We start from the raw sequence: 26,350 nt of genomic DNA on the forward strand, positions 1-26,350 counted from the left end.
ACAGTGTGTGAAAACCTTGTGAAGACTTACAGAAAACGTTTGACCTCTGTCATTGCCAACAAAGGGTATTTAACCTCTTGATATTCCCCATCCTGGATCCGGGAGCGTAATCATCGCCTGACAACAATTAGCACAACGCAACAGACATAAATATCCCTAGAAAATATTCCTATTCATGAAAATCACAAATGAAATATATTGAGACACCCTGTCATCTCAGATTTTCAAAATATGCTTTACAGCCAAAGCTAGACAAGCATTTGTGTAAGTTTATCGATACCCTAGCATAGCATTATGCCTTGCTAGCAGCAGGCAACCTTGTCACAAATCAGAAAAGCAATCAAATTAAATCGTTTACCTTTGAACTTCGGATGTTTTCACTCACGAGACTCGCAGGTAGATAGCCAAAGTTCATTTTTTCCCAAAATATTATTTTTGTAGGCGAAATAGCTCCGTTTGTTCTTCACGTTTGGCTGAGAAATCGACCGGAAATTGCAGTCACGAAAACGGCAAAAAATATTCCAAATTAGCTCCATAATATCGACAGAAACATGGCAAACGTTGTTTATAATCCATCCTCAAGGTGTTTTTCTAATATCTATTCGATATTATATCCGTTGGGACAATTCGTTTTTCATTAGGACCAATTGGAGTAATGGCTACCTCTGCCACCATGTGACCACTTACCCAATGTGGCCGCCTACGGCTATTCTTCAACATAAATGTGTAAAACTACGTCACAATGCTGTAGACATCTTGGGGAATACGTAGAAAGTGTAAGCTGGTTCATAGCACACTCACAGTTCAATAGGGACTCATTGGAACGCAGCGCGTTCAAAACCTGGGGCACTTCCGGATTGGATTTTTCTCAGGCTTTCGCCTGCAACATCAGTTCTGTTATACTCACAGAGTGTTTTCTATCCAAAGCTGTCAATTATATGCATATTCTAGCATCTTGTCCTGACAAAATATCCCATTTTAAAACGGGAATGTTTTTTTTTTCAAAAATGAAAATACTACCCCCTAGTACCAAGAGGATAACAAAGTATTGAGAAACTTTTGTTATTGACCAAATACTTATTTTCCACCATAATTTGCAAATAAATTCATTAAAAATCCTACAATGTGATTTTCTGGATTTTTTTTCTCATTTTGTCTGTCATAGTTGAAGTGTACCTATGATGAAAATTACAGGCCTCTCTCATCTTTTTAAGTGGGAGAACTTGCACAATTGGTGGCTGACTAAATACTTTTTTGCCCCACTGTACATACTTGAAATCATTGGCCACTTTAATAAATGGATCACTAGTCACTTTAAATAATGCCATTTTAATAATGTTTACATATCTTACATTACTCATCTCATATGTTTATACTGTATCTTATACCATCTATTGCATCTTGCCTATGCCGCTTGGTCATAACTCATCCATATATGTATATGTACATATTCTTATTCCATCCCTTGAGACTTGTGTGTATTAGGTAGTTGTTGTGGAATTGTTAGATTACTTAGATTATTATTTTTTATTTTATTTAAACGTTATTTAATCTCTTTTTCAAGAGAGACCTGGTCCAATAGCATCCAGAGGAACAAAGTTTCAATCAAAACAATGTCCATACACTAACACAACATTAAACAAAACTATATACACACACAGTACAACAATTCCATATTATGTAAAAAAAAAAAAACACAAAAAAAACATGAATGTCTTGACTAAAAAACAGCTGTCCTAAAGACAATTACACTCTTTTATGATATTTACATCGACCAAGTGTTTAAACTCCACCAACGAGACTAGATCATCAAATGTTAAAATGTTCAAGAGAGAATTCCAGGACCACGGAGCTGAGTAACTAAAACTATTTCTACCATAACCTGTTCTAATTCTTGGTACTGTTAAATATTACTGCTCTGTCGAAACTAGAAGCATTTCGCTACGCTCGCATTAACATCTGCTAACCATGTGTATGGGACCAATACCATTTGATTTGACACGTTTTTCTCTTTCCCTCTCTCTGCAGTGAGAAGAGGAAGCTGCAGGTGAATATCGCCAGTCCCATCCAGTGCAGTATGAATGGCAGGAAGTGCACTGTCATTGTGGAGCCCAAGATCAACCAACCGCAGCCAGACTTCACCAAGAGCCGCTCCGGTTATATCCTGGCAGTGCCTGGAAACTAAAAGGGCCACTCGGGGGCCACTCGGTCTGTGACAAGGACAAGTGACGATGAGGTGTCAAATGAGGAATATGTGAATCATAACTCTGTTTGCATAGAGCTCATTTGTGAACTCAATGGCATGATATGATACATGGGAGGGTTGAACTCTCAGAATGAAAGCCATGCCAAATTTGTAACTCTGATTAGATATTTATTTGACGTAACTCAATGTTTTTCAATAGGACATGTAAGATGTTTAATACATACAAATGTGTTTAGTTAATTAGACAGACTCACACACATGCACAACATTAATTCACCAAAGAGTAGATTTTTTTCCCCTCACTTTTCGACATCAAGTTGAGTTCACATGTACAACCGAGCTGTTTTGTCGGGGCATCGATCATTATGTGTTACGCTAGCTTTGGTTAATCAAGATTAGTGTCACATTATCTGGCATTTCATTTGAGTAGAATATCTTGCTCAGAGATGTATATTCTCACGGCTACAGTGCCTTCAGAAAGTATTCATACCCCTTGACTTACTCCACATTATGTTGTGTTACAGCCTGAATTCAAAAAGTGATTAAATCGATTTGTTTTCTGACCCATCTACACAAAATACCCCCATAATGGAAACATTTGAAATGTTAGCAAATGTATTGAAAATGAAATACAGAAATAAAATTTTACATAGGTATTCACACCCCTGAATCAAGGCATGTTAGAATCACCTTTGGCAGTGATTACAGCTGTGAGTTCTTCTGGGTACGTCTTTTAGAGCTTTGCACACCTAGATTGTACAATATTTGCAAATGATTCTTTCAAAAATTCTTCAAGCTCTGTCAAGTTGGTTGTTTATCATTGCTAGACAGCCATTTTCAAGTCTTGCCATAGATTGTAAAGCTGATTTAAGTCAAAACTGTAACTTGGCAACTCCAGTGAATATTTGGCCTTGTATTTTAGGTTATTGTCCTCCTGAAAGGTGACTTTGTCTCCAAGTGTCTGTTGAAAAGCAGACTGAACCAGGTTTTCCTCTAGGATTTTGCCTGTGCTTAGCTCTATTCTGTTTATTTTTAACCTAAATAAACGTCCTATTCCTTGCCAACGACAAGCATACCCATAACATGATGCAGCCACCACCATGCTTGAAAAAAAATGGTACTCAGTGATGAGTTGTGTTGTATTTGCCCTAATAATAATGCTTTGTATTCAGGACATAAAGTTTTTCTTTGCCACATTGTTTGCTGTTTTAAGATAGTGCCTTATTGCAGACAGGATGCATGTTTTGGAATATTTCTAATCTGTACAGGCTTCCTTCTTTTCACTCTGTCATTTAGGTTAGTATTGTGGAGTAACTACGATGTTGTATCACTGCCATTAAACTGTTTTAAAGTCACCATTGACCTCATGGTGAAATCCCCTAGCGGTGTCCTTCCTCTCCGGCAACTGAGTTAGGGTTAGGAAGGACGCCTGTATCTTTCTAGAGACTGGGTGTATTGATAAACCATCCAAAGTGTAATTAATAACTTCACTATGCTCAAAGAGATATTCAATGTCAACATTGTTATTGCACACAGAATGTGTCCATGCAACTTATTATGTGACTTGTTAAGCACATTTTTACTCCTGAACTTATTTAGGCTTGCCGTAACAAAGGGGTTGAATACTTATTGACTTGAGACATTTACGTTTTTATTTAAGTGTAAAAAAAAAGAAGTAAAAACATCATTCTAATTTGACATTATGGGGTATTGTGTGTAGGCCAGTGACACACAATCTAAATGTAATCAATTTTAAATTCAGGCTGTAACACAAAATGTGGAAAAGTCTAGGGGTGTGAAAGCACTGTATGTTTTCATTATTTATTTGTATCTAAAATGGATATTTGATGGAAATATGTTTAACACAACCCTTGTTTTAGACCACAGATAGACCACAGCCAGTCCTACATACACACATTTTCCATTCCTTTTGCTTTTTGGAAGAAGAATGGGAGAGAATGTTGTCCTATGTACTTCAATGACGGAACAGTGTCAGAGGCACAGATGAAAAGTGTGTCGTTCTTAACTTAAGTTAGTTTGTCACAGGGTGTGAGTGGGATGTGTTGAGCATATCCTGAACCTGAATGTCACGACATGCTCTGAGAGGAGCATTAAAAAATATATTTTAACCTCTTATTTCTATGCATATACTGTACAGATGTAGCATCATGTTATGGGTATGCTTGTCACTGGCAGGGACTGGGGAGTTTGTCAGGATTAAAATAAATATGAAAGGAGCAAAGCCCAGATAAAAAGTTAGAAACCCTGCCTCATTCTTCTGAATACCTAACCCTCTGATAATTATATTTTTCAGCGGGACAATTGCACAAATGTTAATGCCAAAGACACACCAGAATGGCCTTCCAATAGGTGTTGAGTGTTCCTGAATGATCCAGTCTGTCATGACTCATATCGGCTTGAAAATAAGAGACTAGGCTGACAAAAACAATGGATATATGTTGCCCTAAGAGTTGTGTGAAGTTGATAGAATCTTATTCCAAATGTTTTACAGCTGTAATAGCTGCCAAAAGTTATTACACAAAGGAATAACTCTCTGGTGTGAAGATATACGCAATCAAGACATCTTTGTGTTTTATATTTTATTTATTCAGACAATTTTCTATCATTTTCTTTGACTTTGGAAATGTGCAGTAGGTTGTGTAAATCAGTAGTAAAAAAACATTTAATTAATTGTTTTAATTTCATGGCAGCAAAATGTGAAGACTGTGCAAGGGGTGTGTAGTCTTTCATTAGGGACTGTATCGCTCTGTCAGTTGGCATTATTTTCAGTTAAAAATCTCCAATCAGTTTCAGAATTGCTGCCGAGTGCTAATTGCTTTGCAAATTGGCCAGGAAAATTGGTACATAATTAGTTAATTAGCGTGTCTCATCTCAACTAAAGAAATCTTCCTTTACCTTGCAGCAATGGCGTATGATGACCTTGTTCTGTTGCTTGATAAGGCACTTTAGACCAGAAAATGGCTGCAACCTGCTGGAAAATGTCCCTCTATTAGGGGAAAGTTGTAGGCTATGTATTGTGGATAGTATCTCTAATGGCAGGTGTTTTAATATGTGGTTAGTCCTCAGGGCTGCCTGTAAAACTTGCTTATTATAGCTCGCCCCCATATCCCCTGACTGTCTGTGACTGTTTGTCACATCCGACTGAAATAGGTTTCTCTCTCCTGTCTCCCGACATGCCTGTCTTGAAAGGAAGGATACTTTTAACTGAGAACAAAAGCCTGGCTTGGCTGCCTCTCCTCTCCTCCCCTCTATTCTCTCTCCTCTCTCTATCGCTCTATCTCCTCCTTCGCTCCATCACATCTCTTGGCACTCTGCCCGGGTGGGTAGACTGACACTGCAGGGCCAATGAGGAGTTTATTCTGAACCCCCCCTGTTCCCCGGAGGAGAGAGAGGGGGAGAGAGAGAGGAAAGGGAGAGAGCGTATCAATGAAGACAGAGAGCTAGATGAGATGCCCACTTTCCTCACCACTACATAAATAAGACCGGTACAAACGCGTGATTCTTTAGCTGAGTAAGGATTCTAATGGTTCACTGTCACTCTGGGATGCAGCATGGAGACTGTTAATATCCTGAGTCATCTACTGGACATTTAGTACACATGGATAAAAAGAAGGCGGTTGAAAAATAGTTTACCTGTGCCATCACATTCTTTCAGCTTTACCCTTCAGTTTGTGATCTGTGTCTAGAAGGTGTGGTGCCCGCCGAATCCTTGCCCTCCTTGGTTTGTGTTGGGCTTGACTTTTCTTATCCAAAGCTTAACCTACAGTACGGTAAATCCCCTTGATTGTTTGTTTTTTTGCTCGCCAGATAGCACTCCTAGTGCCTTCAGAAAGGGAACCCAGTCTATAACATTTCATTGAGTTTCTTCTGTCTTCTGTTGGTAACCAATTTGATTACAATTGTAAGATGTCTACCCAATTCTCAGCAATTGTGTAAATTTTAGTGCAACGATATCTGCAAATTGAGAATTGGGGAAGGTTGATAACATGTTGGAACATTGTTGTAATCTAGGGGGTGGTAACGTTGAGTTTCTGTAATGAGTATACAGTGAGGGGAAAAAACTATTTGATCCCCTGCTGATTTTGTACGTTTTCCCACTGACAAAGAAATGATCCGTTTATTTGAACAGTGAGAGACAGAATAACAAAAAAAATCCAGAAAAACGCATGTCAAAAATGTTAGAAATTGATTTGCATTTTAATGAGGGAAATAAGTATTTGACCCCCTCTCAATCAGAAGGATTTCTGGCTCCCAGGTGTCTTTTATACAGGTAACGAGCTGAGATTAGGAGCACACTCTTAAAGGGAGTGCTCCTAATCTCAGTTTGTTACCTGTATAAAAGACACTTGTCCACAGAAGCAATCAATCAGATTCCAAACTCTCCACCATGGCCAAGACCAAAGAGCTCTCCAAGGATGTCAGGGACAAGATTGTAGACCTACACAAGGCTGGAATGGGCTACAAGACCCTCGCCAAGCAGCTTGGTGAGAAGGTGACAACAGTTGGTGCGATTATTCGCAAATGGAAGAAACACAAAAGAACTGTCAATCTCCCTCGGCCTGGGGCTCCATGCAAGATCTCACCTCATGGAGTTGCAATGATCATGAGAACGGTGAGGAATCAGCCCAGAACTACATGGGAGGATCTTGTCAATGATCTCAAGGCAGCTGGGACCATAGTCACCAAGAAAACAATTGGTAACACACTACGCTGTGAAGGACTGAAATCCTGCAGCGCCCGCAAGGTCCCCCTGCTCAAGAAAGCACATATACATGCCCGTCTGAAGTTTGCCAATGAACATCTGAAGGATTCAGAGGACAACTGGGTGAAAGTGTTGTGGTCAGATGAGACCAAAATGGAGCTCTTTGGCCTCAACTCGTCGTGTTTGGAGGAGGAGGAATGCTGCCTATGACCCCAAGAACACCATCCCCACCGTCAAACATGGAGGTGGAAACATTATGCTTTGGGGGTGTTTTTCTGCTAAGGGGACAGGACAACTTTACCGCATCAAAGGGACGATGGACGGGGCCATGTACCGTCAAATATTGGGTGAGAACCTCCTTCCCTCAGTTGAAAATGGATCGTGGATGTGTATTCCAGCATAACAATGACCCAAAACACACGGCCAAGGCAACAAAGGAGTGGCTCAAGAAGAAGCACATTAAGGTCCTGGAGTGGCCTAGCCAGTCTCCAGACCTTAATCCCATAGAAAATCTGTGGAGGGAGCTGAAGGTTCGAGTTGCCAAACGTCAGCCTCGAAACCTTAATGACTTGGAGAAGATCTGCAAAGAGGAGTGGGACAAAATCCCTCCTGAGATGTAGTTGGCCACCAGATTTACACACACAGATTTGACCTCTGTGATTTCCAACAAGGGTTTTGCCACCAATTACTAAGTCATGTTTTGCAGAGGGGTCAAGTAGTTATTTCCCTCATTAAAATGCAAATCATTTTTGACATGCGTTTTTCTGAATTTTTTTGATGTTATTCTGTCTCTCTCACTGTTCAAATAAACCTACCATTAAAATGATAGACTGATCATTTCTTTGTCAGTGGGCAAACGTACAAAATCAGCAGGAGATCAAATACTTTTTTCCCTCACTGTATATATATTCTAATTTCCTTCAATATATTCAATACACCATATATATATATATATATATATATATATATATATATATAGATTCATTTGCTGATCAAACTATTTGCCTAATTTAATATTTTGTGTATTTTTGTAGTATCTGTCTCTCTCGTGTATGTGTGTGTGTATATATATATTGATAATGAATGAGTGTTTGGACCAAATCTGAAGGGTTAGGGTTAAATATACAAGGACCCACAGTGATTGTTATTTGAATGAATCATTTAATTAATAAACATATTTGTTCCAGTGGAATGACTCTTTAGTTGACATAGGACATTTGATGTTGCTCACCTAGTGTGTGTCTGTGTGTGTAAATTTGTGTTTACAACCAGGAAAACACATGCTTCAAGGTCTGCTGGTATGTAGGCTAGTCTATGATGTTTTCTCCTTCTCCCAGCTGTTGTCTCTGTGCTGTCGGTAAAATGGGGGAGCCAAACCACGCTAATCCGCCTGCTAACCAAGCAGCTGTTTCCCAGGATGCTAATCCGCCTGCTAACCAAGCAGCTGTTTTCCAGGATGCTAATCTGCCTGCTAACCTACCAGCTGTTTCCCAGGATGCTAATCCGCCTGCTAACCTACCAGCTGTTTCCCAGGATGCTAATCCGCCTGCTAACCTACCAGCTGTTTCCCAGGATGCTAATCCGCCTGCTAACCTACCAGCTGTTTCCCAGGATGCTAATCCGCCTGCTAACCTACCAGCTGTTTCCCAGGATGCTAATCCGCCTGCTCACCTGGCAGCTGTTTCCCAGGATGCTAATCCGCCTGCTAACCTGGCAGCTATTTCCCAGGATGCTAATCCGCCTGCTAACCTGCCAGCTGTTTCCCAGGATGCTAATCCGCATGCTAACCTACCAGCTGTTTCCCAGGATGCTAATCCGCCTGCTAACCTACCAGCTGTTTCCCAGGATGCTAATCCGCCTGCTCACCTGGCAGCTGTTTCCCAGGATGCTAATCCGCCTGCTCACCTGGCAGCTGTTTCCCAGGATGCTAATCCACCTGCTCACCTGGCAGCTGTTTCCCAGGATGCTAAACTGCCTGCTAACCTGGCAGCTGTTTCCGAGGATGCTAATCCGACAGCTAAAGCATCCTGCAGTCAGGTCAGGATGACGGCATCACCACTTCCCTGTCAATGAGAGCTATCTCAACAGAGGCATCACTAGCCTCCTGATGGACTAAAGTGGGTGGGAGAGCAGGTTAGAGACTAAGAGTCATCTTTCATACTCTTTGATTATATCGACTTTGATTTACCCCATATGGCCAATGGAAAACAAATGGAGGCAGATTGAATGGTCATTGACTATGATACGATGATTCAAAAATAATGTATTATTTGTCTCATAATCTTACAGTATGTACAGGTGTAACTAGATGGATTCTCCTCTAAATTGGGGATATATGTCATTTTAATCTTCAAATTATTATTTAATGGATTTAATTCAACTCTTAAATTATATATGGGCCATTGTGGGGTCTAGTAAACAAAGTGAAAAGTATGTGATTATATCACTGAAGGGTCCAACTGCAGATGAAGACACCACTCATTTGTGCATCATGAGCAATCAGTGCATTTTATTTTCCATCACAGTACAAAAATAAATTAAAGTAAGCAGAAACAAACTGGAAAAGGTTCAATTACAGCAAAGGCTTTTTCAAAATAACTAGTAGCCTATCAGTGTAGAGTATCCTCTTTTTCCACTTCCTATTGGTTATAAGAAAACAAACTTCACACATTCTTCTGTACAAATAAACTCTCACACACACACTCACACACTCGGCACACATGCAGTCAATGAAATACCCTTTTGAAGTTCTTTAACACTGTTTCTTTTTTGTTCTACAAAGTACGTAACAAGATACAGAAAAAGTCAACAGAAATGTTCTAACTATCACGTCTTTTTTCTCTCTTTTTGTAAGGTTTTTCAAGTCTTTTTCAAACAACTACTCAGTGATACAATTGAAAAAAATGGCACATTTTAGTGAGTTGGGGCGAGAGGGTCAAGATTCCCTTGCTTTTGACCCTTGACCCCATATGCCCTGCCTTTTCCCCAGAGCAGTAGCCTGTCAAGTGCATGTCCCCCCCCTATTGCACCACACAACACCCAACAACCCATTTCCCATTGCATTTCATCTCCCCATGACAAGGAACAATGTCACAGTACTGCTCCACAACACATGTACACTTGCACCATTCATTTTTCTCTTTGACTCCAACTGATACAGCAGAGGAGAGAAATGATCATATCAACCAACAGTCCCTAAGAACAACCTTCATCACATGAGGAAAGAGAATAGCCTTTTTTTCAGCATTAATTATTATTTTTTTAAACCACAACAAAAAAGAATTGTCTGCGTATGACTGTCAACCATTTTGCATTTCCAGAAAGAAATTTGAGAAACAACTATGAAACAAAGCATGCATCATTTCTCAGTTGAGATGATGAAAAGCGGGCATATACTCTTGTTATCATAATTATTATTTTGATTTTTTTTCTTTTTTTCCCCCCAAGGTCCAGTTTAGTGTATGTATACTATTGACAACTTACTCCTGTTAAATTGTAGATTCAATTCCACATCTCTCACAACATATACTATAGCAGGGGTTGACAGAAAAACCTACCAGCTCCCTTTATCTTATTAGTTATTGGAGATGGAGGTACTATCATTCTACCCGTTTCTAGCCTTTACAGTTATTCAATGGAAATGTTAGCCATGTATCTTGACTGCTCCATTTGCTCTCACGTAGATGTAGTCATGGCTGTCATGGTGTTCCTATTGCCCTCTATGCTCGTCCATTTCTCAGAGTGGCTTCAGCTGATTGAAAACCTGATTATATCCATGGAGGTCAACTTGGATATAACCTACAGTTTAACCTAATCTCATCTCCTCCCCAGCTGAATAAATTGTCTTAGATTTGATTAATATTGGCATTGAGAGATTATTCCAGGGGAGGCTACGTGTCATATTCTCTGGTGTGACTGAGTGAAATGGCCTGCCATTGGCTGATGGTTATGTTGTCTTGTTGATATGTGGAGCTGGGTGGTGTGTTGGGTTTGGGATTGCTCTGTGTCTAGGGTTCTAGGGTCTTTGTCTTTACTCAAGGTCTCTCTGATGTGGTAGTTACTTTGGCGATGGTCAGACTTTTTTTTTATTGGTTTTTAATCTAGGGTCAATCTATAGCTTATTCCCTGCAACATTCATTTGCAACAACCATTTGATCGTCACTCCCAAGGTAAGCTCACCAGTTACTCACAAAACCCACTCTTTCACATCCGGTTCTTTTAAACAGACCAATTTATCATTCATTCATGATCTTTTGAATACATGGGATGTGCCAAAATAACCAATTGAGTTTCAATTAGTTATAAGATGGAAATCCACCCAATCGCTCAACATGTGGATGTGTTTTCAGACCTACAGGATTTTCATCAAAGATATGGCACTAGCTAAACATTTGTTCAAGTTAAATGTCTTGTAGCAGAATATGGACCTTCATTCCAAAGTGTTTTTAGATACAACCTTTAGACAAAAATACACAATTATTCCTTGGTAAACAAATAGCCTATTTTAGCAAGCATAGCTAAATAAACTAGTTTTCACTTTTCTCACAGCATTCTCTAATGGAGATGCAGTTGGTTTAATTACAGATCAAATGGAAAGAAGTAAAGTAATTATTGTCGTCAGAAATTCAAGAAAAATTGCATGGCACACATGCATTAGTTTATTATTTAAGTAAAAATTAAAAGCTTAAGAAAATCAATAAATAAACCACCCTGGGCTTGAGCATTTGAAGAGTAAAACATTTTTTTTCTGAGATGAAAATAAAGTAGGTCTTAACATGAAGTGTGATAATCAAGCCTTGTGTTTGATGTTGTATGTCCTATTGTCTTGTTGTAAAAAAAAAAAAAAAAAAACACAATGCAATTCAGGCCTGTTGTCAAGTCCTTCTGAACCAATCTTTCTCCACCAAACCCCTCTAGCCAAGTCACAAACAATAAAGCCACAACAACATGAATCCAGCATCCATGCCCCCACTTTTCCATTCAGATCAGATACTGTTTGCACCGCAGCAGAACTGTCGAGTCCATATCCTTCCTTGCAGTGGGGGTACATGGGTTTTCACTTCAGTCTAAAGAGCCAGCTTGTCTGTTGATGTGAACACTAGCCCAGTCACACAAGGGCCCTTGACCATCCCCTTGTAGGCAGTGCATCTCAGACAGTCAGAATAAACAGCAGGTAGTTGGTAGGGTGCTGCAGCCTCAGTCCTCTCCACATTCATAGCTGTAGATGTGTTCCTTTTCTATTTTTTTTCCCCCCCCCATTGTCGGTTTTGTATTTCTCAAATGTATTTATACATGTGCGTAAGCAGAGAATGTACCCGAGTCTGGCATTTTTGTTAGGTGTCAAAAGTGAAGTGAAAATGCAATTCTCTTTCCTTCGAAAAATATTAGTTTGGTCTTCAGAAAACTTGAGATAAATAAGATTTTTACCATAAAATGTTAGATTTTTTTTCATCAAACGGCGTTCTGTTGTACCGTTAGCTCTCAAACATGCTTATAATCTAAAATGTTTTGGCTAGATCTGAGCCAAATTAACCCTAAAAATGAATCTCTTCACATCAAAACTTCCCCTCCCCACTTCCTACTCCCTCAACCAATCTCCCATTTTGAAATACTAAGCTGGTGTAGGCCCCTCTCCCCTGGTTTCCCTCCCCTTCCCTGAGCCCCGGGACCCTCACCGGTCCAGACCAATGAGCAAGCGGCTCCTCTCCTCCTCCTTCTGGCTTTCGTTCTTTAGGTCGGCAAACACCTGGGTGAAATAGTGCGGGTCTGAGTTGATCTGGAGCATCTTAGCGCTCATCAGGTTGATTATGGACAGGCAGCGGTCCCAGAAGGTCTCCTTGGAGCTCTCCACCAGGAAGGGCTTGAGCGGGTAGGAGATTTCATTGCCCATGTATGAGTAGGACAGGTAGAGGCAGGTGAGCAGCACGGCCTGCAACTCGTGCTCATTGGCCACCTCGGAGGAGACCACGTCGCGGCACAGCATGTAGACAAACACCACGTTGGCCGGGGTGATGAACCCCTGATCTTGCCAACCCTGAAGAAGCAGCGAGCGGTCCACGCTCCGCAGCCACAGCACCGGGTCAGTGGGGGGCAGGTGTTTCAGTCGGTAGCAGCGCCGGCACAGGAACTCACCCAGACAGCGCAGGAGCTCGCTGGTGGAGGCCTGGACGATCACCCTCTTGGGCGTGCCGGGGGCTGCATTAGAGTTGGTCAGGGGGGCCTTCTTGACTGACGAGGCGGCATTATTGGAGCTCTTGACGAGGGCCGGGGTGCTCTGGTCCTGAGCGAAGGTGGACAGGTTGGCGCAGGACTGAGACTTCTTCAGGTTCTCGTTGTTGAAATGGGTCACATTGTTCTGGTATGTAGCGTTGGGCTGCACCTTCTTTGAGCTTTTTTTCTTGGCTGACACAGCCACGATCCGCTTCCATGGCAGAACGTTGATGAGCGAGTGACGCTTCAGGTTCTTGTCTTTGGCGTTCTTGCTGTTCTGAACGGCCGCGTAGTGGCCCACTGTGGCTGGCCCATCTTCGCAGAGGGCCGCCTTCCTGTAGCTGGGCGAGAGCGACAACACGGTTCCCATGGTGACTGAGTAGCAATATCCAGGGGCGTTAGCCTCTCTAGGTTAGTGGATGACCGACCAGAGAGAATGGCAGGGGAGGTCCTGAGGATCTCAATGCTTCTGAGCTGAGAGACCCTGGCTACAAGTGTCAGTTCCTTTCAGGCATCTAATGCCACAGTAGGTCCTTGTTGTCCTGACAGGAAGGTACGTACTGGATGGATCAGGAGTCGGTCTGAGCAGATTCTCTCTTTGCACTTGGCTCTCCTTCTCAGCTAGGTCAAAAGTGCCTGTGGAAAACAAAATGGTTCAATGTTAGCAAAAATTAAATGCATGTCTACAGTAGCTATCAGCTATATTTTACCACTCATTGCGTGTTCATAAATATGAGCAATATACAATGTATTTGATGTTGAGAATGAAATAGGCCTATCTTGATTGTGATAATTAAATAAATGCAAAGATATTTCCTAATTGAAAATAATTATGGATTATTTGGCTGCAAGCATTGTTTGGCTACATTCTGTATTGGTTGTGTACGTCTGCTGCTGTCCAAGGTCCTGAAATCACCTGTCTGTGTCCTTATAAAAGGAGAATGTCATAAGTGATGCTGTGAAGGCTATTGTGTTGAGATATCTTGGTTGGCTCTAATAATTCACAGGAATTTCCATAACATTCAGATATGCTTTCATAAGCATGGACCCCCTCCCAGGCAAACCGGCAACCCAGGGACCCCCATAATACGTTAGCAAAAAAAAAGTAATCCACATTTTTAAAATGAATAGATTTGGTAACATATCTGTTTTGACATACCCACATTATAATTGGAAGAGGAAGTGTAAACTCTCAATTCCTTTTAGCTAGAAAGGTAACTCCAAACACATTTTCACTCAAAGCAGCTGTTTAGCTGGTTTTAAACAAAGGTTAGCCATGTGTTGGAAAATTGTATGTCCAAGTCAAGAAAGCTTACCAGCGGCACATGCCGCACTGAGGGCGGTCATGCACCTATTATTTTAGAGGGAGCACAAAGTAGGTGGGGGTGATTGGAGAATTCAGATTTTTATTTTAAACACCTGAAACATTTTTCCTGCAATCTAGAGCCATAATAATTATGTCTAATTCTAATGATTTAGTAACTAATTTTACATCTGAACATTTTAAAAACAGGACATCTGAGGGGGCATGTGCCCCCTATGGGCATGACACCTCTGGCACTGGAAGCCTAATCGCTGGTGCTTTTTCAAAGCCTATGTCAGATACTCTAGTAAGTGTAATTTCCTCAATAATAGGATTTGAGAAATAAAGAAATCAGAAACAAGTTATTTTACTATTTTCTACTGTAGATATGTAATTCAAAATTCGTTTATTCTGTTGTTGATAGAGATATTCATAAAAACAATATGACCCTTAGGGGGCAGCGGGCCCTCGGTGGAATACGCCTGGTGTATACAGTAGATTTTATATCGACAAGTGCTCGGTGGTCCAATTTGAATGATCTAATTAAGCTGTATTGTTTTTACTTGGTAAATGAAAAACAGACGGGTGAATCTAGGCATATACCAGGGAATGTTATGGTGCCTTCAAAGCACTCAGCAGTTCTGACAGCAAATAACAACAACAAGTTGGATTAGCAACTACACTGCTTGCTTGTCGACTATCCGCATGGTAAACCACAGTAAACACATCCGAAGGGCCCCTATGCCTTTAATTTTTTTTTAAATCAAACAGCCGTCCAACTTACTCAACTTTTATATTGATCTCAACACATCCAATTCCTCTTGAATTATACATGGACATGCTTTAATTCGATCGAAGCCTAACGAATGATGGATGTATCCATGCTCATACAGTAGTACCGTTTTAAAATGGAAGCCTGAAATGTAAACACCTTTATGTGAAGGTCACATTTGCTATAGCCTACGAAATCATTGAGAATTGAAGACGATGTTTGTAAAATTATATAAACGAATTATTGCTATGCACTGTTCCTTAACTTTTGCATCTATCGGCTAGCCTAATAATAATAGTATATTGTTGAGGAGTCATGTGCGCTGAGAAACATTTCAACGCGATAAGATTAAGCCATAACAAAAAAGTGATTGCGACTCAAAGATTTTAAGTTGATTTCAAGCAGGCTATTCGATTTGTCAGAAAATCCCATATGTTTTGCTATTTTACTTGTTAATTGAAATAAAGACAGTTTGTCTAGCTGCAAGCGTTGGTTTCAAGGCTGTTACATGTGGTTGTGTAGATCGGCTGCTGTCCATGGTTCTGAAATCGAGAGTCCGCGTCCTAATAAAGGCGCAAACTCGACGCTGCGTAATATGGAATTCCAACAAACCCTTTTGACATGACTCCTCATTATGGTGCATATGGGCTTCCTGCAAAAAAAAATATAGGATATCTCAAAATCTATCAGTTTAGCCTATTCTCACATGTTGATGTTTACCATTTATAATTCAGTATGTTATCCTTCGAAATAGGCTACAATATTAGACAAATTATACAATCATTACTTACAGTGTGATATTTGTCCTCCAGTAAATGAAAAAATAATGGCACTGCAGTGATGGCTTCTTAAACAGTAGCAGCCAATTCATTTGATATTGTGCACATCAAGGTGAAACCTCAAACCATCTTGGAAAATGCTGATTAAAAAAACAGTACAATCCAAGGAAAGAAAAGGCATTAATCAAGCAAAAGCATCGCACGCCTTGACATATCCTAGTTATCGCCCGTCTCTGGTGCGCAGCCGATGGTAGGCAACTGTGGAATGGATGCTGATATGAAGATGTGTTGTTGGTCCTCACCGCGAGATGCGCTTTCAAGGGTTGCAGTGCACTCCCACTGGCTCCCTGGTGTAAAAAGGGAGAAAGGCAGTGGTCGAGCTCTGTCCGTGGTGCTGTAATTTGCAACTCCGTCCAATCACAACAAAGCTGCACTCAATGAATGGATTTTTCAGCATGCAGCCCAACTGTTTTAATTAAACAAGAAAAGTAGCCAATAAATATCCACAGTTATGAAAGATATTTTTATTTATCAATAACCTACATTTCAGATCACATCTAGGCTGTCAAAATGAGTCGCATAAATCTAAATGTAGGGATAGCCATGATAGAATTAAAATAAATTACATTTTGCAGTATGAAATCTCTTGAGATGCACCATCCTGTTTCTAAGTGTCCAATTTATCATTGTTCATACCTAGTAAGGGTATATTAATCTCCTTTTCACTTTTTTTTCCATGAACAGACCACTTTAAATTAAATGGTGTAGGCCCAGTGGTGTAGTGGTGCCTGGAGAAGGGGGTGTACTCCAAAGTTGCCAAACATTTCTCAAATGGCCCACCCCGCAAAGGAAAGGCGCCCTGTGTGAAAAATAATTTGAGAATAGTGACATAGACCAATTTCAGAGTGTTTCACAGTCAGGCCAACCGACGCTGTACTGGGTAAGTGCTAATAGTAGGCCGTGTCAGATTCAGTTTTTCCAGATTTTCACTCTCAAAGTCACACTTTTTTAATAGAAAAACAACCTAATTTAATGTTCTAAATCAATAACAATGCTTAAAACACACCAGGAGACCACTTGAGGTCTGGGAAAAATCGAAGGTATTTATATTTTTGAGTGTAGTTACCCTTTAATTCAAGTGAGCAGGCACCTAGTACTGTTGTTTGTTAGTGGTATTTTTGTAGCACATGAAGGAGTTTGCAAAACAAATGGCCACTGGATTGATGCAAATAATCATGATATCATTCTGCCAGGTAGGCATAGGCTACTTTGTAGCTAGTTAACATTTAATTGAGAAGGTTTTTGGGAAAGCCTTTCCATCTACCAGAAGATGGTTAGGCCTATTATTATCATAGCAAGGCTATATTTCCTGTTGTTTGAAACCTGTACATTTTACTTCATATTATAATGAAGTCACCTAGTAAAATACTACTTGAGTAAAAGTCAAAGTATTTGGTTTTAAATATACTTAAGTATCAAAAGTAAATGTAATTGCTAAAAAAAAATACTTAAGTGTGAAAAGTAAAATAATTTCAAATTCCTTTTTATTTAATCATTTACAGTATTTAACTAGGCTAGTCAAATTCTTATCTACCAAAAGGCAAAAGTCCTCCTGCGGGGACAGGGGCTAGGATTATAAATATAGGACAAAACACATCATGACAACACCACATAAAGAGAGAATAAAGAAAACATAGCAAGGCAGCAACACAACATGACCACAACACGGTAGCAGCACAAAACATAGTACAAACATTATTGGGCACAGACAACCGCACAAAGGGCAAGAAGGTAGAGACAACAATACATCATGTAAAGCAGCCACAACTGTCAGTAAGAGTGTCCATGATTGAGTCTTTGAATGAAGAGATGGAGAAAAAACGGTCCAGTTTGAGTGTTTGTTGCAGCTCGTTCTAGTCGCTAGCTGCAGCGAACTGAAAAGAGGAGCAACCCAGGGAAGTGTGTGCTTTGGGGACCTTTAACAGAATGTGACTGGCAGAACGGGTGTTGTATGTGGAGGATGAGGGCTGCAGTAGATATCTCAGATAGGGGGGAGTGAGGCCTAAGAGGGTTGTTATAAATAAGCATCAACCAGTGGGGTCTTGCGATGGGTATACAGAGATGACCAGTTTACAGAGGAGTATAGAGCGCAGTGATCTGTCCTATAAGAAGTGTTGGTGGCAAATCTGATGGCCGAATGGTAAAGAATATCTAGCCGCTTGAGAGCACCCTTACCTGCCAATCTATAGATTATGTCTGCGTAATCTAGCATGGGTAGGATGGTCATCTGAATCAGGGTTAGTTTGGCAGAGGGGGTGAAAGAGGTGCGATTACAATAGAGGAAACCAAGTCTAGATTTAACTTTAGCCTGCAGATTTGATATGTGCTGAGAGAAGGACAGTGTATCATCTAGCCATACTCCCAAGTACTTATGAGGTGACTATCTCAAGCCCTAAACCCTCAGAGGTAGTAATCACACCTGTGGGGGGAGGGGCATTCTTCTTACCAAACCACTTTACCTTTATTTTGGAGGTGTTCAGAACAAGGTTAAGGGTAGAGAAAGCTTTTTGGACACCAAGAAAGCTTTGCTGTAGAGTTTAACACAAAATCCAGGAGGGGCCAGCAGACTATCATCTGCATATAAATGGATGAGAGCTTCCTACTGCCTGAGCTATGTTGTTAATGTAAATTGAGCATAACATGGGGCTCCGGATCCAGCCTTGGGGTACTCCCTTGGTGACAGGCAGTGGCTGATACAGCAAATTTTCTGACTTTATACACTGCACTCTTTAAGAGGTAGTTAGCAAACCAGTTCAAAGACCCCTCAGAGACACCAATTTTCCTTAGCCGGCCCACACGAATGGAATGGTCTACAGTATCAAAAGCTTTGGCCAAGTCAATAAAAATAGCAGCACAACATTGCTTAGAATCAAGGGCAATGGCAACATCGTTGAGGACCTATAAGGTTGCAGTGACACATCCATTACCTGAGCAGAAACCAGATTGCATACCAGAGAGAATACTATAGACATCAAGACAGCCAGTCAGTTGATTGACAAGTTTTTCCAACACTTGATAAACAGGGCAAAATAAAAATAGGCCTATAAAAGTTAGGATCAGCTTGATCTCCTCCTTTAAATAAAGGATGAACCGTGGCTGCCTTCCAAGCAATGGGAACCTCCCCAAAAAGGAGAGACAGGTTAAAAATAGGCTTGGCGATGATAGGGGCAGCAACCTTAAAGAAGAAAGGGTCTAAACCATCTGACCCAGATGTTTTTTGGGGTCAAGTTTCAGGAGCTCCTTTAGCACCTCAGACTCAGTGACTGTCTGCAAGGAGAAACTTTGTAGCAGGGCAGGGGGGAAAGTGGGAGAAGCATCAGGGATAGTCGCATTAGAAGGGGTGGGAGATGAGGAAATGTTGGACAGGCAAGGAGGCATGGCTGAGTCAAATAGGAATCCTAACTTAACGAAGTGGTGATTAAAGAGCTCAGCAATGTGCTTCTTGTTAGTAACAACCACATCAAATTAAGGGACATGGGCAGTTGTGAGGAGGAGGGTTTAACAGGTCTTTAACAGTTTTCCAGAAGTTCTTGGGGTTAGACCTAGAGAGAGAGAACTACTCCTTAAAGTAACTAACTTTGGCCTTCATGATAGCTTGGGTGCACATATTTCTCATTTGCCTAAACGAGAGCCAGTCAGCCTGAGTATGCGTGTGCTGAGCCTTTCGCCAAATGCAATGCTTGAAGTGGAGTAACTGTGCAAAATCACGGTCAAACCAGGGGCTGAACCGGTTTTTAATTCTAATTTTCTTTGGGTCATGTTTAACAATACCACTGAAAATATCAAAAAAAGGTCCAAGCTTCTTCGACAGAGGGGATCAAGCTAATTCGATACAATTTTAGGCCAGTTCATGAAGGAAGGCTAATTCATAAAAGTTTTTTAGTAAGCGTCTATGACAAATCAGGACAGGTCGTTTCACTGAGCAGCCATTACGAACACAGGCTGTAAAACAGTCATTCATTCTGTAATGACTAAGGTCATTACAGAAAACACCAGATGGATACCTATCAGGATAATTGTGAGGATAACATCGAGTGGCCTTTTCTGGGTGTTAAACCAGAAGGCACAATTGTCTTGTTTTTTATTTAAGGATAGCCAGGGGCACACTCAGACATAATTTACAAATCAAGCATTTGTGTTTAGTGAGTCCGCCAGATGACCAGGGATGTTCTTGATAAGTGCATTAATTTGACCCTTTTCCTGTCTTGTTAGCCATTCAAATTGTAACGAGTACTTTTGGGTGTCAGGAGAAATGTATGGAGTAAAAAGTACATTATTTTCTTTAGGAATGTAGTTTGGTAAAAAATACAAATTGTCCAAAATATAAAGTAAAGTACATATACCCCCCAAAAACGACTTAAGCAGAAGTACTTTACACCACTGATTGAGGCATGTCTTACCTTGCTTCAAAGTAGCCTATAGCCCAAATTCCACCATAGCAACTTGGACGCAATTATTTATAGACATCCTCAAATGCGTTTTCCTGTTTCTATTAGTTTTCTTTAAACTTTCTTTCATTTGTCAAGCAGCCAACATGGGGATGAAGAAGTGAATGTGTAGCGTACCCTCGCTACACAACTGTGTAGGCCCTATACTAAATGCTGATGATTGGGCCTAAGTGAAATTGGCATCACATTCTGCTCCTACAATTTAATTGATTGGGTGAGTCAGTCAGCACGGCAAAATATAACCGTAATATAACTTATACTGTTTACTATAAATACTGAACTACAAATCCCCAAAACGTATATTTGGCTCCCTCTCCCGTGATGTAGCTGCGTAGTCCTTGACGTATTTCCTTATGGCATTGTTGATTGTTGTAGGCAGGCAGCTTTTGAATCGGTAGCTGGCTAGCTAAGATGGCGGCTGCGGCAGTGGTTGAGTTTCAGAGAGCTCAGTCTCTCATTAGCACGGATCGTAACGCCTCTATTGATATTCTGCATTCTATCGGTAAGTAATGGTGGTGGGCATTTAGACGAGAAAGACCCGTATTGTTGTTGTATTTATGTTCGAATTAAGTCACCGCAAAGTCAGTTTTATACACTGACGAGAGCCGGTTTGTGTGCGGTGCTGACTCACTGTAGACTTGTTGGGTTGCTAGCTAGATAGCTAGCACGGTGGTCGTTGGGATGACTGGTTAGCTACAGTAGGCCATGATGATCTGGAACGCCCAGACTGACTGCAAAGACGTTAGCTAGTTATTATGTTGTTTTTATGCAACATGTTTGTAACTATCAGTTATCACAATATAATTCAAAGTCGCTAGATAGCTAACGTTAGGTAGCTAGCTAGTGTTGTTGGCTAGCTAGCTAGCAGCCTTGTAATAAAAGCTAGTTAGCCAACTATAGTAACCAGTCAGCTAGCTAACTAGCTACCTCAATGCACCTGCTAATTGAATTAATCTTAGTTAGGTATGTAATTTGGTGTAGACAATGTGGCTACTGTTAGACACTCTAAAATTAGTTACTAAGTTTGCTTGCTTACGTTGCCAAATGACCAGTGAGGTCAAATATATCGCTAGGTAGCTAATTAACTACCAACCTGTTGTTGACAGTTCTGTAGCTAGCTTTGTAGCATGCTATTCCCTGTGTTGTAGTTGTCATCAAATTGCATTAGTCACAGTGCCCCAGGTAGCTGTTGACTTGCAAGCCTAGTAGACCCAGATAAGCAGTAACTAAGACAGACAAGGAACACAGTAGTGTTAGCTAGGACTAGGAGACTGACATTGTCAGTGTATGAAAAGACAGAGCCAATCTGTGCATTATTTTCCTTGTCGAACAGTGAGGAGAGATATCCAGGACAGTGATGAAGAAGCCGTTCGGGTTAAAGAACAAAGCATCTTGGAGCTGGGGTCACTCCTGGCCAAAACAGGACAGGCTGCAGGTGAGCCTCAACACAAACACCATATCTGGTCTATTATCCTGGCTGCTGACCTAGACTAACTTGGAGTGTGTAATCCATTAGCTGCACAATGATTCACACTATTGCTTAACTGTTCAGTAGTACCCAATAACAGATTATTTCCAGTTATGAAGCTAACATCACTATTTTGACAGACACAACACAGTCTTGGATAGATAGGCTTATTGGCTAGACAAGATAGGCTTACTGTTGTAATTCATTTAGCCCTAATTTCTGCGGTGGTCATTCCTCTACCCCAGAGTTGGGGGGTCTGCTGAAGTTTGTGCGGCCATTCCTCATCTCCATCAGTAAGGCTAAGGCAGCCCGGCTGGTCCGCTCCCTGCTTGACCTCTTCCTAGACATGGAGGCAGCTACAGGCCAGGAGGTGGAGCTGTGTCTGGAATGCATTGAGTGGGCCAAGGTGGAGAAGAGGACCTTCCTCAGACAGGCTCTTGAGGTAAGCTGACCTCCTTCACCTAGAAGACGAGCTGTTGTAGACTGACGATTTAGTTTGAAGACCATATGTGATTTAGTCTCTCTCAACATGTTTCCCTACCATCCCAAAGTGATATCATTCATATTTTTACACTATGATGTGTTTCAATGGTAATCAATTACACATTACTCTTCCCCTCTCCCCAGGCCCGTCTGATCTCGCTCTATTTTGACACCAAAAGATACCAGGAGGCCTTGGCGCTTGGTGAGTGACAGTTCTATCTGTATGGACTGACAATATTATCCCTGCTCCATGAGCTCAGCATCTGTCTGAGCGTGGAGGGCTAAGCATTGGATATGATCACCCATAGCTGTATCCAACGCTATGTAGCGTGACTTAGTATCCCATTCACCCCCGTCTCCTGGACGCCTTATCTGTCAAACAGGTCGAGACTCATGACATTGAGTTGATCTTTAATATTCCACAACACCAAGATTGTGGGCCACACACGTATACTAAAGATATGTTAACTAGAAGGCACTTTAGATAAGTGTCCGCTAAATTACTATATGACCATTATATTATGTTTTTCTGGTGTTCAGGCACCCAGCTGCTCCATGAGCTGAAGAAGATGGATGACAAGGCGCTGCTGGTGGAGGTGCAGCTGCAGGAGAGCAAGACGTACCACGCGCTCAGCAACCTGCCCAAGGCCCGTGCCGCTCTCACCTCAGCCCGCACCACGGCCAACGGCATCTACTGTCCCCCCAAGCTGCAAGCCGCCCTGGACATGATGTCAGGTCAGTCCCAGTGAACGAGCCTCCATCCATAGCCCCCTACAGTTGCTAAGCCATTGAGGAACACTAATGGCAGCTTATGTTGTCATTTTGTCAGAAACATCAAAGTTATACAACAGAATAGAATACACTCTGAGCTCTTGTTTTGTTCTATCAATAAAATAAGCAATGAAGCTGTCAATTCATCAGAAAAATTGCCTATATTCATTGTGTATTAATTTACAAAGGATTTCAATGTCAATACCTTACTCATTTGTAACACCCAGAATTAGTTTATTGACCCAAATTTAAGAAGTTGAGGTGGTGAAGTGCCATGCTTAGTGTGGATGACTGACCATGCTTCCTCCCTGCAGGGATTGTCCACGCAGCTTCGGAGAAAGACTGGAAGACTGCCTACTCCTACTTCTTTGAGGCCTTTGAGGGCTACGATTCCATCGACCACCCTAAAGCCATTACCGGTCTCAAATACATGCTGCTCTGCAAGATCATGCTCAGCCTGTAAGTGATACTACCTCCTAGCTGTGTCGCAATGATATGAAGCATACAGGTATGGCTTGGGGTAGCGTTGATGTGTTCTGACTTGGTTGACCCTCTGGTGCTGGTCTCTTTCAGACCAGAAGAGGTGCAATCCCTGATCAGCGGTAAACTGGCCCTGCGGCATGCGGGCCGACAGGTAAGAACCCACCATTTGCGTGTGTGGGGGTGGTTTTTCCTCAACTTGCATTGTGTAACAAGTTTAAATTGGTTGGTACCTGGCTGACCGTAGTCTCTACCTCCCTTTGCAGACAGATGCACTGAAATGTGTTGCACAAGCCAGCAAGAACAGATCATTAGCAGACTTTGAAAAGGTAACAACTCTCTTTTGCCCTCATTGTTGGTGCAATGTTTCTTTTTTTGTGTGTGTCTGTCTGAGGACCTCTATTGTGACGGGCCCATTTGTATCCTCCCTCGTCTCACCTTCCCTCTCCTCCCCACTAAGCCTCTTTCTTTTCTCCCTCTTTCTTTCTTTCCTCTCTTTCTTTCCTCTCCGTCTCCTCCTATTTCCCCCCCTCCATCTCTAGGCCCTTACAGAATACAAAGCAGAGTTGAGAGACGACCCCATCATCAGAACCCACCTGGCCACACTGTATGACAACCTGCTGGAAGGGAACCTTATCCGTGTCATCGAACCCTTCTCCAGAGTACAGGTATGTACATCCGGGGACGGTAAATATGGCTTGATGTTGGATTTCTAACTAACCACTCTTATCATAATCCTTTATGGTGTTTCTCCTTTCCAGATTGAACACATATCAGGTCTCATCAAACTGTCAAAGGTATAGCGGTTTCTGCTTTTCTACCTTAATTTCTTTGGTATTTGAGAAGGGGGAAAATCGGCAAGCATTTAGTCCTGTGTTATAATAGTCACACATCTTATTAATCCTATATGCCTTGATGTATTGTCAGTAATCGGTGGATATGTGTTTGTTTTTTTCCCCTTAGGCGGATGTCGAGAGGAAATTGTCACAGATGATCCTGGACAAGAAGTTTCATGGTAAATCAATTCTCTACTTGCTTGATACATGTCTGGTATAAACTACTGTATCACACCTCTACTTGTATTCTGTTCAGTGAAATGTTGTTTAGTCTAAATTGCCTGTATGACTCATTATAGGGATCTTGGACCAAGGTGAGGGTGTCTTGATCATATTTGATGAGCCACCAGTTGACAAGACTTATGGAGCGGCCTTGGAAACTATTCAGAACATGAGCAAAGTTGTGGACTCGCTTTACAACAAAGCGAAGAAGCTAACATAGGTGGGGCTCTTCAAGAGCGACACATGCACACTTGCCACATGTTCTGTCAGATTGCATAACTCACTGCATCCTTCCAAACAGGAAAGGATGACTTTTCAAACCACTGTGCTTACTGTAGATCTTGTGTATTTTTTGTCCTCAGAACAAATGTCGGGACCACAGCAGCACAGTGGCGGGTGTGTGTGTGTGTGTGACCAGAGTGTGTAACGTTTTAAGAAGGGGACATGGGAGAGCGACCAAAAAAGTCAACAGGATTCCCGGTTCCCCCTCAACGGACAATTCCATCACCCCTCTAATTCGCATTATTTTATTTTTTGATGTTCTTTCAGGATTCTGTTAATCTCATCGGCCACAGCAGGCCATCAGGGAATATTGTACAACCACAATAAAAGTTTAAGAAAGAGAAATACATGTTTATCTCCTGTAGAATAAAGATTGGGCTTACAAAGCCTACAGCTGACTCCGTTGCCACAGGAAAAGATGCAATATCGAGCGCCACCAACACTGCTTCTTTTACGGGCCCGGGACAAGGCTTTTGGTCAAGGTGGTCTCTTCATTTCTCTCTGTTCATATCTTTCTGAAGCAGATGGGGTTTTAGCTAGTTGAAGGTAGGTTAGAAAACATTGGGATAGCCCAGCTGTTAAATTTGCATGTTGACATTTCTCTTGAGTCTTGTCCTGGAGGAAGAACTGTGCAATTTCCCATTAGACGCGCCAGCTGAAAAGTCAAAGGGGGGCTATACTGTAGGTATTCATGAAAACAGAAATTAGCTTTTTGGTCATAATTTAAGGTTATGCATTAGGGTAAGCATCGTGATTAGGTTTAAAGTCTGAATTGTGCGAGCTAGTGACCACTCAGAGCTGCCTCCAGAACAAGATTCATGATGACAAATGCTAACCTGTGTTAAATTTAGTCAAACTAGCTCCCTCTAACTCTTGCTGTGCTCATCATATTCATGCCAAGAGTCAGTCAATAACCCTTCATGAAATTTCAAATGGTTGTCAACATCACTTTATTTGGTTTGCATTTTGTTTTTAACTCAAATAAATCGGACACTTTTGTCCCCTTCATACTGTGAGTACATAGTGCAGAATGGATGCCATTTCACACAACTAGTGCCCTCTTTTGGCCCTCTATGCCTCAACGTTTGGCTACATTTATATAATTTAGGGGTGCAGAAGTGGCGATGTATTGATTGCCTCTGAGCGTCTGTCTGATCCCGAGTGACCGATTAATCCATTGTTAGATCCTGGTATGCTAATAACCAAACAACAATTTGTATGGTTTAGATTTTTTTTTCATTTGTCATTTTCAGAAATAAACATTTTTGTATTTTTAAGGATTTCTGTCTGCCTCTTGGAAAATATCC

At 41.3% G+C, this 26,350-nt stretch overlaps 3 protein-coding genes across 5 annotated transcripts in view; 2 read left to right on the plus strand and 1 right to left on the minus strand.

The window, feature by feature from the left end:
- The window catches only part of LOC110499120 (unconventional myosin-Id), a 123,481-nt gene extending 115,366 nt beyond the window's left edge, over window positions 1–8,115 (plus strand). The window contains exon 22 of the mRNA XM_036955947.2: window positions 2,029–8,115. Coding sequence (XP_036811842.2) covers window positions 2,029–2,185 — 157 coding nt within the window. The 3' untranslated portion in view covers window positions 2,186–8,115. The remainder of the gene's footprint in view (window positions 1–2,028) is intronic.
- A 1,295-nt stretch (window positions 8,116–9,410) lies between these two features.
- LOC110499118 (cyclin-dependent kinase 5 activator 1-like) lies at window positions 9,411–20,854 on the minus strand. Of its 3 annotated transcripts, XM_021576037.3 has the most exons (4): window positions 20,454–20,854; window positions 16,006–16,340; window positions 15,827–15,866; window positions 9,411–13,775 (listed from the first exon to the last, which is right to left on the minus strand). In XM_021576037.3, exon 4 carries the CDS (start codon window positions 13,507–13,509, stop codon window positions 12,601–12,603), a length of 909 nt encoding a protein of 302 aa, XP_021431712.1. In that variant the 5' UTR covers window positions 13,510–13,775; window positions 15,827–15,866; window positions 16,006–16,340; window positions 20,454–20,854; the 3' UTR covers window positions 9,411–12,600. The 3 variants fall into 3 exon arrangements, with proteins under 3 accessions (XP_021431712.1, XP_021431713.1, XP_090068788.1); XM_021576038.3 differs by lacking the exons at window positions 15,827–15,866; window positions 16,006–16,340 and having other exon boundaries at window positions 20,454–20,542; XM_090212662.1 differs by lacking the exons at window positions 15,827–15,866; window positions 20,454–20,854.
- Window positions 20,649–26,320, plus strand: LOC110499117 (26S proteasome non-ATPase regulatory subunit 11B). Its single transcript, XM_090212661.1, has 13 exons — window positions 20,649–21,003; window positions 21,835–21,936; window positions 22,215–22,411; window positions 22,597–22,654; window positions 22,993–23,187; window positions 23,538–23,682; window positions 23,797–23,857; window positions 23,970–24,032; window positions 24,246–24,371; window positions 24,465–24,500; window positions 24,667–24,718; window positions 24,839–24,981; window positions 25,124–26,320. The coding sequence occupies exons 1-12, from the start codon at window positions 20,913–20,915 to the stop codon at window positions 24,979–24,981; spliced, it is 1,269 nt and encodes a 422-aa protein (XP_090068787.1). The 5' UTR covers window positions 20,649–20,912; the 3' UTR covers window positions 25,124–26,320.
- Window positions 26,321–26,350: the final 30 nt, after the last annotated feature.

This window comes from Oncorhynchus mykiss, chromosome 20 (assembly GCF_057628025.1).
Source record: "Oncorhynchus mykiss isolate SJ-2025 chromosome 20, ASM5762802v1, whole genome shotgun sequence".
Classification (NCBI taxonomy): domain Eukaryota; kingdom Metazoa; phylum Chordata; class Actinopteri; order Salmoniformes; family Salmonidae; genus Oncorhynchus; species Oncorhynchus mykiss.